The sequence below is a fragment of the Vipera berus genome (genome assembly GCF_964194415.1).
Source record: "Vipera berus genome assembly, chromosome: 1".
NCBI classification, from domain to species: Eukaryota; Metazoa; Chordata; class Lepidosauria; order Squamata; family Viperidae; genus Vipera; species Vipera berus.
This window is the reverse complement of record NC_138202.1, coordinates 336,972,910-336,985,287: the sequence shown is the minus strand read 5'-3', so window position 1 is coordinate 336,985,287 and position 12,378 is coordinate 336,972,910. Positions and strand designations below refer to the sequence as shown.

The 12,378-nt window shown below is 36.0% G+C and overlaps 1 protein-coding gene across 1 annotated transcript in view; it reads right to left on the bottom strand.

The window, feature by feature from the left end:
* Nucleotides 1-12,378, bottom strand: part of DTNB (dystrobrevin beta) — a 131,540-nt gene that overhangs the window by 91,147 nt on the left and 28,015 nt on the right. Inside the window, exons 5-8 of the mRNA XM_081315041.1 lie at nucleotides 9,623-9,708; nucleotides 8,916-9,070; nucleotides 8,214-8,319; nucleotides 6,843-7,009 (exon numbers count right to left, since the gene is read on the bottom strand). Of these exons, the coding sequence (XP_081171167.1) occupies nucleotides 6,843-7,009; nucleotides 8,214-8,319; nucleotides 8,916-9,070; nucleotides 9,623-9,708 (514 nt within the window). The remainder of the gene's footprint in view (nucleotides 1-6,842; nucleotides 7,010-8,213; nucleotides 8,320-8,915; nucleotides 9,071-9,622; nucleotides 9,709-12,378) is intronic.

Here is a 12,378-nt window from a genome sequence, read left to right as displayed (position 1 = left end):
CTATACTGCACGTAGAACAAGAATTTGTAGCCTGTGATCACTTTGCAAGATGAACAGAAGATCACCCTCCCTCTGCTTTCTTATTTCTCATGTCCAAATTTGCTTACCAATACCTTGCACTAGAGTCTTTCTTGAGAAAATGGGACATTGGCTGAAAGGGGTTTACTTATTATTTATTGTAATTGGTTTATATGGCTGCCCATCTCACAACTTCAGCAACTCTGGGTGGCAAAGATACTTAAAAAATTTAGAAAAACAGTAACAATGAATGTACATCTAGTCGCAGCTGAGGACACCAGTAGTCACAACAATAGCACTTGTGTCACAGGCCTCATTAACCTCCTGACACCCACATCCCGTGAAAACAGACATATATTTAAAGATTCCCTGATCTCAGGGGATTGGTGTTCCAGAAGTCAGGAAAGGGGATGGTTACTCTGGACAGCAGGTGGTAGTACAGTGTTTCCAGCATGGTTAATACAGCTGGTTGATTCTCTTCTGCTAATGAACAGAAACCAGTTCAACTTTCTGTCTGATCTTCTGCCATGCAGGATAATCAGCCCCTCTATTTTACAAACAAGACAAATTATTTTCAAGGACTAACATGGAGAAGTAGTGTGCTCTTAACTTTGAAGAGTGGAACATAATGTTTTATTTCTACAGATTCATTTTAGCAATGTAATTAAGAAATCAATTTTCTTCCCCTGACTGAAAAAGTACTTTCTGAAAAAAAGGAGAAACCACAAATGCATGCACATGGTATCACTGTACAAAATAGATTAAACCATCTTTCTTTTAAAAGAGTTATTCTTGTCAGAGTGTGAAAGATCATTGAGTTCAGCAAGTATAAATCTACAGTACTGTACTCAATTCTAAGGCAATGTTTAGGATTTAAGAATATGTGAATATTTGGTAAGGATAAGACAGGAAGATGGAGCTTAAATACACTACAGTAACATATGATATAATGTAAAAGTTTCTTTAATAGATTTGTATAGATTCTTTCCTCAATGAAACAAATTGGTGGATTTCCACTCATTCCTTTAAAAAAGAGAGAAGCGGACACTTTAAGCATTTATATAGTTTCTACTTGCAATATTTCTTCAAACTGCTGGCATAAATAAACACACAAAATGGCTTTGATATTAGTGAAGGGGTGCAGAGTAAACCCTTTCAACATGCAGTATAAAATATGGCAACATGAACTGGCTGATACTATGCCATTGATACCAATTCTGCTTCCAGGTCCACTATGCTGGATTTACCAGTTTCTAAACTATTTTCAAAAACAACATTGTGTAATAACCTGCAACAATTGAAACAGAAAGGAGATACACTTGAATTAATATAATCAAGCTAGAGGTGATATATCAGCATAAACTCTTTCTATAAGTGGGGAAATGGGGAGATGATGGCTGGGGAATTCCAGCAGTTGAAGTCCACATATCTTAAACTTGCCAATTTTTTTAAAAAAAAACTGATTTAAAACCACTAACAGATTACAGAAATCTTACTAGTTGTAGCAGAAATAAATTAACATAGATGAAAACAAGAGGCGATAGATGTTTTACCCTGGATAACCAGCAGAGATCTGTAATTAATCGGTGTATAGTTTGAGTGTGAGAAGCACTTTGATTTAAAAAATACATACAATCATATTCTGGTCAATTTCTCCATGTACTTTTTAAAGCCAATTTGAAGGTCTTTGTGATGGACAATGTTAGCAATATTAACATGTTTGTTGAAGATTTTTAATAAATCAGCTCTATCGTGTATACCACAATGTGTTAATTTTGCTGATGTTATTTTAAAAAGAAATCTGCATTTCGTCTACTCAAAAACTTTGTAAAAAATTAACACTCCGAGACCCTAATGTTATAACAATATCTGATGGTGGTTGTTTGTCCAACTTGTTAAAACAGGATTTCATATGTGAACTACAGAAGTCATGTTAACCCCCTTATTTTTTGTTTGGAAAAGATATTTGTCACTTACTGCCTTTTATATTTGTTGTACTTGACATACTTGTATTTACACTTGTCTTCAGAATTTTCATATAATGTTCATTTTGAAACTATATTCAATTCCAGTGTTACATTTGAACTAGTGAACTGCACAATCAGATTCTTACCATTTATTTACTTATTTACGGAAAGTATTTTTATTGCACTATTTAGTGCTCTCAGGATCTCCAACAGAATGGAAAGAAAGAAAAAAGCAAGTTCTTAAAGTTGCTTTCATATCATGACCTGTTAAAGATATTCAAGTCACCTAACAGAATAACTGCTTATGGTGGCTTAAGTATGCTATATTACATTTGTAACTAAGGTGAAAACAATTTATCTCTCATTTTATTTTAAATAAAAATAGATATTAAAAAGAGTTCACTACTCACATATGATAAATCAGATATATCTGAAGAGCAAGCCTTAGTTGGAATATTTCAATTTTGCATCACCTATCAACAAATGTTTAGCTATAAATGGCCAAAGAAATAATGCTGAAAACACTTTGCCTTTTTCTTGCATACATAAATTTAGGCATATCTAAAATATTTCATATTAAGCACAAGAAAGCTTAAAATATTAATGACCGGAGTTCTGCCATTGTATAAGTACAGAAAGCTTAGTCTCTCCTAATCACAAAGTGAAGTGGATATTCTGGATCATAGCCCAAGTAGTTATTTATTATGTGGTGAAATGTTTAGAACATACAGGGAAAATAAGTGACTTCTGGACAGGCATTATGTTGTAATTCTACTTATGCCAGTAAGTGCACTGAAATGAAATAAAGTCCATTGTAACTTTAAACAAGACAACATGTAATTGCCACGTCAACCTATATACAAGAAGGAAATTATTTTTCATATCCAATAACCAGACTTGTTTATGCAATATAGCAACCATTGCTCATGGCTATGATTATGAATGCACATCATCCGTACTATGGATAAATCCATATATAGACATGCAAACACACATGTGTATAACAATATCTGTCAAAGTTGACAAACTACAGCAACAAGAACTGCTTTGATTTCTGAAAAGTCCATTACTGTATTGTTAGTAGGTTAATACTTTTGTATGTTGGTTTTTAATTCCCTGTAAACCGCCCTGAGTCCTCAGGGAAAGGGCGGTATATAAATGTAATAAAAATAAATAAATAAATAAAATAATACAATAGAATATAGAAAGCCTATTAAAGTAATTCTTTTATATAACCTAATGTAATTAAGGTAGAGTTACTTTGAGTCTTTTTCTTATACATTCTCCTTCCCCTGGATTCAGAAACCTCTTTCTTCTGTGCTTGCCATGTTTTCTCCCTTAATTTTTCTTGCTGCCCTCCCTATTAGGCATTCCATCAAATCTTACATTCCTTCCATTTAGCACTGTATGATTCATTTAACCCTAGAAGGGAAATGTCCCCTAAATATTAAGATCCTGATAATATACTCAGGATGGTTAATAAAGTAGAATTAGCACAATTATCAATTGATGCTTCCAGACACAGTTCAAACAGCTTAGCCAGAAAAGAAGGTAATGTTTAGTAGCAAAAGCCATTGAGCAATCCAAGAAAATTAACAGTATGTTTCTCGATTACCTGCCATGTCTCTGCCAAAATCATATAACAATTTGCATAATTAAATATAGATCTGAAGCCTAAATGAAATGGATCACAAAAGTCAGCTTTTACTATGAATAACTGAATTTATCACCTGGCATTCTCTCAAATCCTTTGCTGAGAAAAGGAATACTGACCATCAGCATATTGTTGAACTCATTTTTTCAGATCCAGGCTAAGCTATTATAATAATAGTTTTATGAGGAAGGTATCTCACCTGCCAGTGTAATTTTATTAAATAAACAGAAAATTCAGTCTCTCCAGAGGCATTTACCGCCTCCCAACCATTCCCTGCCAGCTTCAAAAGTCATTGATGCCAAAGAAAATATTTTCTCTTTTAAAATACTGAATTAATTCTACTAGACAAATCCATGGAACATGCATTGGAGAAGGTTGTCATTAACTGTTGGGCATAAAATTATCTTGCTCTATTAATTATGGTAAAATTATTGATAATAATGCTCAAAAGGTTCAGCCGTCTGCGACCACCCCTGCCTGAAGGAATGACTATGAATTAAAGGAGCAGGCAGAGCGATACAAGAGGGAAAGGTGAAGAGGACTATTATACTTTACTCTCCAGCTTGATGGACTTTTTTGGATTATAAATCTGAAGTGAAAGTGCGTCACATTTGGTAAAAGATGGCGGCTAAACCACCCCCTAGAACTCTTCGGAGTGCTGGAAATTCTCCTGTGCAACAATCATTACTGCAGGCGCTGCATCCTCCTGATGTATTGACATCAAAGGACTTACAAGATGCTCTTGAAAAACACGCCCAGGTAATTTTGGAATCAATTAATGCTAGATTTGTACAGATGGAGGAGAAATTGGAGAAATTGGAGGAGAGAATGGAGGAGAGGATGGAACAGAAGTTCAGAGTGATGAAGGCAGACATCTTGTCTTCAGTGTGTAAAGTGGCTCGCTGTGTGGAAGAACTGGAGGAAAAGCTAGAAGATTTGACTCAAAAGAATGCTATATTAGAAGCAAAAGTATTGGAGAATGAAGATAAAGTGGAAAAGGAACTGAGTCTTGCTCAATATTACCAGATGCAGTTTGCCATTAGAGTTAGAGGCTTAAAGGAGAATACCAAGGAAGATCTAAAGCAGCTGGTTTCTGAGGCTTTTGAAATAGTGTTGAAACAGCCAGCATCTGAAATAAAAGGAGGCATGGATAAAGTGTTTCGTGTGAATTCATGGATTGCTAGACAGAGAAAGTTGCCTAGAGATGTGGTGGTATATTTTGCAAAAAGGGAAACTAGAGATGAAGTTATACGAGCTGCTTATGACACTAAAGTTGTGATTGCTAATCAAGAAGTTTTGGTCTTAAAAGAAATTCCTCCAAAGATTTTAAGGAGAAGGAAGGATTTTACATTTCTTGTGCAAGAGCTCAAGCAACGAGATATAAGGTTTAGATGGGAGATCCCAGTTGGGTTGATGGTGACGCACGAAGGTAAAAGGTACCGTCTGGTTACTGTGATGCAAGCGCGTGATTTCTATAATAATGTTTTAAATGCAACGCCATTAACACTTCTGGAAGCTGAAAAGGGATCTGGAGAAGGAGTGCATCAAGAGGTCGAAGGTGGTCAGATAGAAGACAACGGTGTTGGAGGAGATCAAGATACAACTTCGTCGGATGATTCTATACAACAGAGGGTGACGCGTGCTGCTGCAAAACGATCTAAGAAGAGGAAATAGCAGGATTTGCAGAAGCCTATGGAATTTTTACGACGTATTTATAGTCAAGTATGGGAGGTGGGAAAAGATTTGGGTGTAGACGCAATATATTTTTTATATGTGGTGGTTTTGTGGAAAGGGTGAGTTTTTTAGGATTAAAGTTTGGTGGAATATACAGAAGATTTCCAAATGGAGGTTAAAGTTTTGTTCGCAATCTTTTTTATTGTTTGGAATAATTATAGATGTGCTGGAAGAGGAACGGCCGATTACAGAAGAGTGGACTTTAAAGTTTCCTGATTTGGTTGAGGTGGCGAAGATTTTGGTTAATTTGAAAGATTATTTGTAAGAACGTTATATCATGGAATGGACAAAATGGATGGAGTCTATTTAGGACAAGTATAGGTTGAGAAGTATTATATAGTATTTGAATAATTCTTTTTTCCCTTTTTTTTCTGTTTTTTTCTTTTCTCTTTCTATTTTGGGGTTTTTTTTTCTTGTTTTTAATGTATATTTAATATTATTAAGGTTTGTTTTATTCTATATAAGCTAGAAAGTGTTTCTTTTTTTACTTTAGTTTTTTATATATATTTAATATTGCCAAGGTTAGTATATGGTTGTTTATATTTGCCTTTCTTTTTTCTTTTTTCTTTTTATATATATAACTTGTATTCAGCTCTGGGAAGTCGGGGGGGAGGGGGGGGAGGCAGGGGGGGGAGGAGGGAGGGAGGGAGGGGGGGAGGTAGGGGGGGAGGAGGGAGGGGGAAGGGGGGTTTTTTTAAAGGAAAATTGTATTTTAAAACTTTTCAATAAAAAAAAAATAATGCTCAAAAGGTTAAATTAGCTTCCTATTATAAAACTTTTTTGAGATGTTTCCTTCCTTAATTTCCTTAATGCAGTATTACTCTCTAATAGGATTATAATTTAACCGCTCCAAAGCAAACACAAGGTCTAATGTATGACAATAGCATGTATGGGCTATATATTACATGTGCTAAGACTATATTTGCTACAACAGCTATGGAGTTTTCCCTGACCAGGGCCCAAGGCATGGAGACTGAAATCATCCACCATCATAAGTCAAGGAGACACCAGCCCAGAGACCAGATCTAGGAACCAGAGGGGGATCCATCTGAGTAGCAAAGCAACCAAAAGATAACCAGCTTGTTACTATAGCCAAATCTAACATACTTGTCACCTTAGAAGCCATCCCTGGTCACAAGTGTTATAGCATACTAATAAAAAGACCCATCCTTATCTATGTTATAGAGACAACTCATACAAATGGCCTCTAAATAGACCATAAAGGCAACCTGTTCAGAGTGCATCAGAATTGTAATTCCACACACATTTTTACTGCATTGTTCAAGCCTCAGGGAAGTTGTGAAGCTTTCTATTTTAATCAAAGAGCCAATGGGACTAAAAAGCATGTTGTTTGGTCTGTCCATCATTCTCTCCATTATGGCTGCAGATTGTGGAATGTTTCTTGCTTTATCGCTCATGTACTAAAAAGGCACCAGATCTGCCACTAGAGTACATTAGAGAGTGATTACCCAAGAGGAATGCTCTTTCATCTGATGCTGGTTGCTGTGAGGGCCATTTGCATGGCCACGCCAAAAACAGTTTTGACAGAGCTGATAGTTGTGGCACTGCTGGCATCGGTATCGGAAGCCCATCATGCTCTCACACCGACAGTAAGAACATTCCACAGGATGGAAGACTTGAAGGAGATAAAAGGAAAAAAAAGAGAAATAGTAAGAACTGTGTCAGGAAAAGCAGGCCTCTTCGTCCTTAGCTGGATAAAAGGCCCTCAATAAGTCTAGTGCTCCGAGAATTCTACATACTGTACTTTAAATAGGAGCCATATATTGTCTACAATCTTCTAGTTCTCTCCTTCCTGTTTTCTGGTTTTAGATAATAAGTCAAACCATAACACACACACACACCCAAATATTAGCAAGTGAAGAATTTAATAGCTATGAAATATTGGACAGAGACTAAGGTACACTGAATAGTCTCTAAGCTTATCAGAGGAAAGAAGCAAGGCCAATTCAAGTTTTGAATGGAGGGAGGGGATCCTCCAGCTCATATCTCCTATGTCTTTGCCAGCTACACTGTGCAATATTTTAAGCTAAGAGTTAGGAAGCTGAAGTTGAGATTAGGATTTTCTTAGAGACAATCAATGGAAATGATTAGAGATTCTTCCTCCATAACTGGGTATGCGGTGTAGCTGTTAATGAGCCCTCTTGGAAATAACAACCACACTGCTATCAAGTTCAACATAGGTGTACTGATCCCTCCTAAAAAATCATAACCAAATTTGACTTAGAAAATCAAGAGGGGAATCATGAGAATTAATCTTACTGCAGATCAATAAAGGTATATTTAAATGAACTTGTCCATGTCACCGTTACTAAGGAAGGCATCAGATACAAGAATGGGTTATTTAAAGCACGGTTTGTGAAGGTACCCTATAGAAGATTTAAAAAGAAATTAGACAAATTCATGGAATGTAAAGTTATAATTAGCTAACACCAATAAGAGCTGCACGCTACTTCCAAGACCATAAGCAGTATGCTGTTGCCTACCAGTTGTCGAGGAGAATACGTCAGCTCATAGTTTACATTTCAGCTTCTCAGAAATAAATGACTAGATATTGAGAAGTAGAACGCTGGATTAGATTGGGTCTAGATTTGATTCAACAAGAGGTTTTTTTATTTCTTCCTAAAGCAAAACTCAATAATGAATGCTAGGGAAGTCTTAAATATTGAGATTCCATAGGAACAAGTTCACCAAATGATCAGACACGCATATCATTCCGTTGCGCATTCCAAGCTTGCCAGGTTGCAATACATAATTCAGTGAACTTTGGAAACACAAACCTCATATATGTAGAGAACAATTCAGGAGTATATGCCACATACCATTTTCAACATGGGCAAGTCTATGCATCAGAGGTAGCCACACAAGGCACTGGGGTGGAGGGTCAGCCATTAAGGTGTCTAAAAACATGTTTAACGTTACTTTTTTCTGTAAAATAAACAAACAAACAAAAGTTCAGAGGAAAGGCAAGCAGAATTAGACTAATAAGTGAGTCAAAAAATCTTTACCCAGTACAGAACACTTGTAATAAACCATAAAGCACACAATACAGCTGAATTAAGGCTATGTTAAGATTTTTGAGTTTTATGGGAAAGTTAAACACATTACTAAGCACATCCTTCTCATGCCAAACTCCACTAATTTAAAAATAAAGAACTTCTGATTCAACTGTGTTTTTTTTACCAGATAGGTTTTTAGTCTCAATATACTAACATTTATTTTCCTGTTTCAGTTACAATAAATCTATAAAATAGGTTATTTGCATTATAATTTAATTAGAAGGCAAAGTGGCACTATCGTCCTCTATGCTTTTCTGTAAAATAAATTTTAGAAATGTGTGTTTATTTTAGGAGGAATGAACAAATGAATGAATATACTCACCCTACAGACCAGGCAGCTTTGTTTTTCTAGAAAACTAGAAAAGGAATTAATCTTTCATAGACTCTTCTTTTGAAATTAATTTGGAGGACACTGAATATAAGTCATCATTTTAGGCCCTGTGTATTTTCTCACATGAAGCTTACCTGCTGAGGAAAGCATGTTCGCACAGAGTTTTCTGTGTATCCAAACGAAGGCCCTTCAAAAACAGCTGTAGGAAGTTTCAGAACTTCTCTTAGAAACTGGTCAAATTTTGAAAATATCATCAGTCCATTGGAATCTGACATTTGAGAGAAACTATCTAAAATACAAATCGAAGGCAAATATGAAAATGTGGCAAATATGAAAATACGTTACAAGATATTTAATATTTAACTCCAGCACTGAGCAGGCAGTTCATTTGTTGTAAAATCTTATTATTTTGCAAATAAGTATATTCCCTGAATGAAAGAAAAAAGTAAAAGATAATAATGAAAGCAGCTGTGATGGCGCAGTGGTTAGAATGCAGTATTGCAGGCTAAGTCTGCTCACTGCCAGGAGTTTGATCCTACCTGGCTCAAGGTTGATTCAACCTTCCATCCTTCCAAGGTCAGTAAAATGAGGGCCCAGATTTTTGGGGGGCAATATGCTGACTCTGTAAACCGCTTAGAAAGGCTGTAAAGCACTATGAAGTAGTATGATAACATAAGTCTAAGTGCTATAACTATTGCTGTAATGTTATATAATCTCATTCTGTCCCACAGCAAAAAAAAAAAGCAATGATGAAAGTAAGCATTTTAAATGTCACAAAGTTGGTGTTTGACCATAAAAATTTTATAATAGATTATTAGCTTAAAATATTCAAAATACTCACATCTTAACTTGTCCAGAATTTTTCCACCACACATAGTTGCCAACATTGCCTTTATGGAAAATACTGTCAATTTTCCATGACCTTCACTGTAAAAGATAAAACATACTTACTACATAAGAAATTTTAAATTACTGCTGGAGTAAGAAAGCATGTGATTTATGGACACCTACCATTTTATTCAACATGTAACAACATTCATCCAAAAAGTTACTTTTCTGCTAGGAAAAATAGTATTATGGGGAAAGAGATCTAACTGAACTGAAGAGAAATCCAGGTCATCTATTATACAACACAAACAGTTTCTGGGATTGTTAATAAAGGTCAGATACCTAAAACACACATATGTTCTATCTGAAAAAAGAATTCTGCTTTTACAATAATTTTTATGGAATTTTAATTCTGCAGAGTTTTTTCCTGTTAGTTCTGTGGTAGATTCCGTTTGTAGTTCTCAATTGCTCCAGTGTCCCAACCTATTTACACAATTTCACTTAGCTGGATGTGTGTAGATTTGGGAAGCTATCGGTTGCCTCACCAATACTGTCATTTTCTATATCAGCACCTCTATCAAAAGAGCACATGTGCAATCAGTGACAATTTAAATATTATAAGCATGGTACTTCTTATATCTCTGTCAAGCCAAGAGACTATAGAAAAGATCTTAGTATGTAAGAGTCATAAGAGTATGTTCAGATTGTTATACATCACAGTAACAAAAAAGCTTGTAAGAAGTTTTGGGATAAGTCTGATTTATATTCTTATTCAGTAGTTATTTATGGCTAAAACAAACTGACCAAATGTGATGGCTCAATGCAACCAATCTCTTTTGTTTCTCCCTTCTCCCTGCTGCCGGCGTCAACTTCCCTCCGTCCAGTGCGCTCCCACAGAGAGGGCCTCCTCAGGGTGCCACCGGTCAGAGAATGTCGTCTGATGGCCCCCAGGGGGAGGGCCTTCTCTGTGGGCGCCCCGGACTTATGGAATCAGTTGCCGGTTGAGCTCCGGACGGCGCCTGACCTTCGCCCCTTCCGACGCGATCTGAAGACCTATTTATTTGAACAAGCCGGCCTGGCCTGATGGGGGATGTGTTGGGGTTTTTTATTGTGGTTTTACATTATTATTTATTGTTTTAGCTCGGGCTCTGTATTTAATTCTCTTTTTAATTTTTGTACTTTGTATTTTATATGTGCTCTGTTCACCGCCCTGAGTCCTTCGGGAGAAGGGCGGTATACAAATATAATAAACTTAAACTTAAACTTCTTTCTTGAATTAAATATAGCTGTTAAATATTGAAGCATTAGCTTCCATCCCTCACCCTGCAAATGAATCCTTCCAAATAATTCCCAGTCAATAAATTCCTATTCTGCTTCATACTAACTACAAATTTATTTTAAGCAAGTTTGCTTTGTAAATAAACTGATTTTTACTTCCTTCAGTTGTTCACAGCCTGCTTCCTTTCCTCTGCAAGAACTGAAAATTTTTCTTTCTTTCAACTTCCACCTCCACAACAAAATAAAAAAAAATCCAAAAAAAACCATACCAGAGCTTGGCACAGATCTGTTCTCTTTTATCATCTGGAAGCTAGAGCAATAAGTGAAAAATCAAAAGTCTGTCTGCAAACAGGCATTTGCAGACTAGGAACAAAGATCAGGAAAAAAGTATAATTTCCTGCCATTTTTAACCCAGGTTTCAAAACAGATGCTTACAATAATGTTTCTTAGGGAAGTGAGGATATTTAATTTTCCTTTTAAAAAAAACCATATAAACTTTATTTAAAAGAAACAGACTAAACAAAAGAGGAGGTGGAGTTGCTCTCTATATAAGAAATAACTTTATCTCTACAGAAATAGAGCACAACAATGATGAAAACTGTAAACTTGAAAGCATTTGGGTCAATATAAAAGGGGGAAAAATGACATTGCCATAGGTGTATACTATAGGCCGCCCAACCAAGCAGAGGAAATAGATGAACTTTTTGCTAGTCAGCTAACTAAGGTATGTAAGAAGCACATCACAATAGTAATGGGGGACTTTAATTACCCTGATATCAACTGGGAGACAAACTCTGCACAAAGTGGAAGATCAAACAGATTCCTGTCAAACCTAGCAGACAACTTTCTCTCCCAATAAGTAGAGAAGGGAACTAAGGGATTAGCCATATTGGATTTAATTCTCACAAACAGAGATGAAATGATAGAAGGTGTCGAAGCCACAGGAACCTTGGGGGGAAGTGATCATGCAATATTGGAATTCAACATTCTGGAGGCACAAGCAATAGAACACAGCCAAACTAGAGTCTTAGACTTTAAAAGAGCTAATTTCAATAAACTTAGAGAGACCATGGGAAGAATTCCATGGATGAGAATCCTAAAGGGGAAAACAACTCAAGAAGCTTGGGAAATTTTGAAAAGTGAGATAATAAAGGCCCAGTCTAGTACAATACCAACAAAGAAGAAAAATAACAGCTCTCAAAAGAAACCAGCATGGCTGCATAAAGAACTCTCTGATAAATTGAAAGATAAAAAGGACAAGTATAAGAATTGGAAAAAGGGGCACATAACTAAGTCAGAATATCAGCAAATAGCCCGTGCCTGCAAAGATGAAGTGAGGAAAGCTAAGGCTCAAAATGAACTAAGGCTTGCGACCAAAGTAAAAAATAACAAAAAATGCTTCTTTCAACATATAAAAAACAAGAAAAAAGTTAAGGAAATGATTGGTCCATTAGTGGGGGAAAGTGGCAAGAAGGTGACAAGCAACAGGGA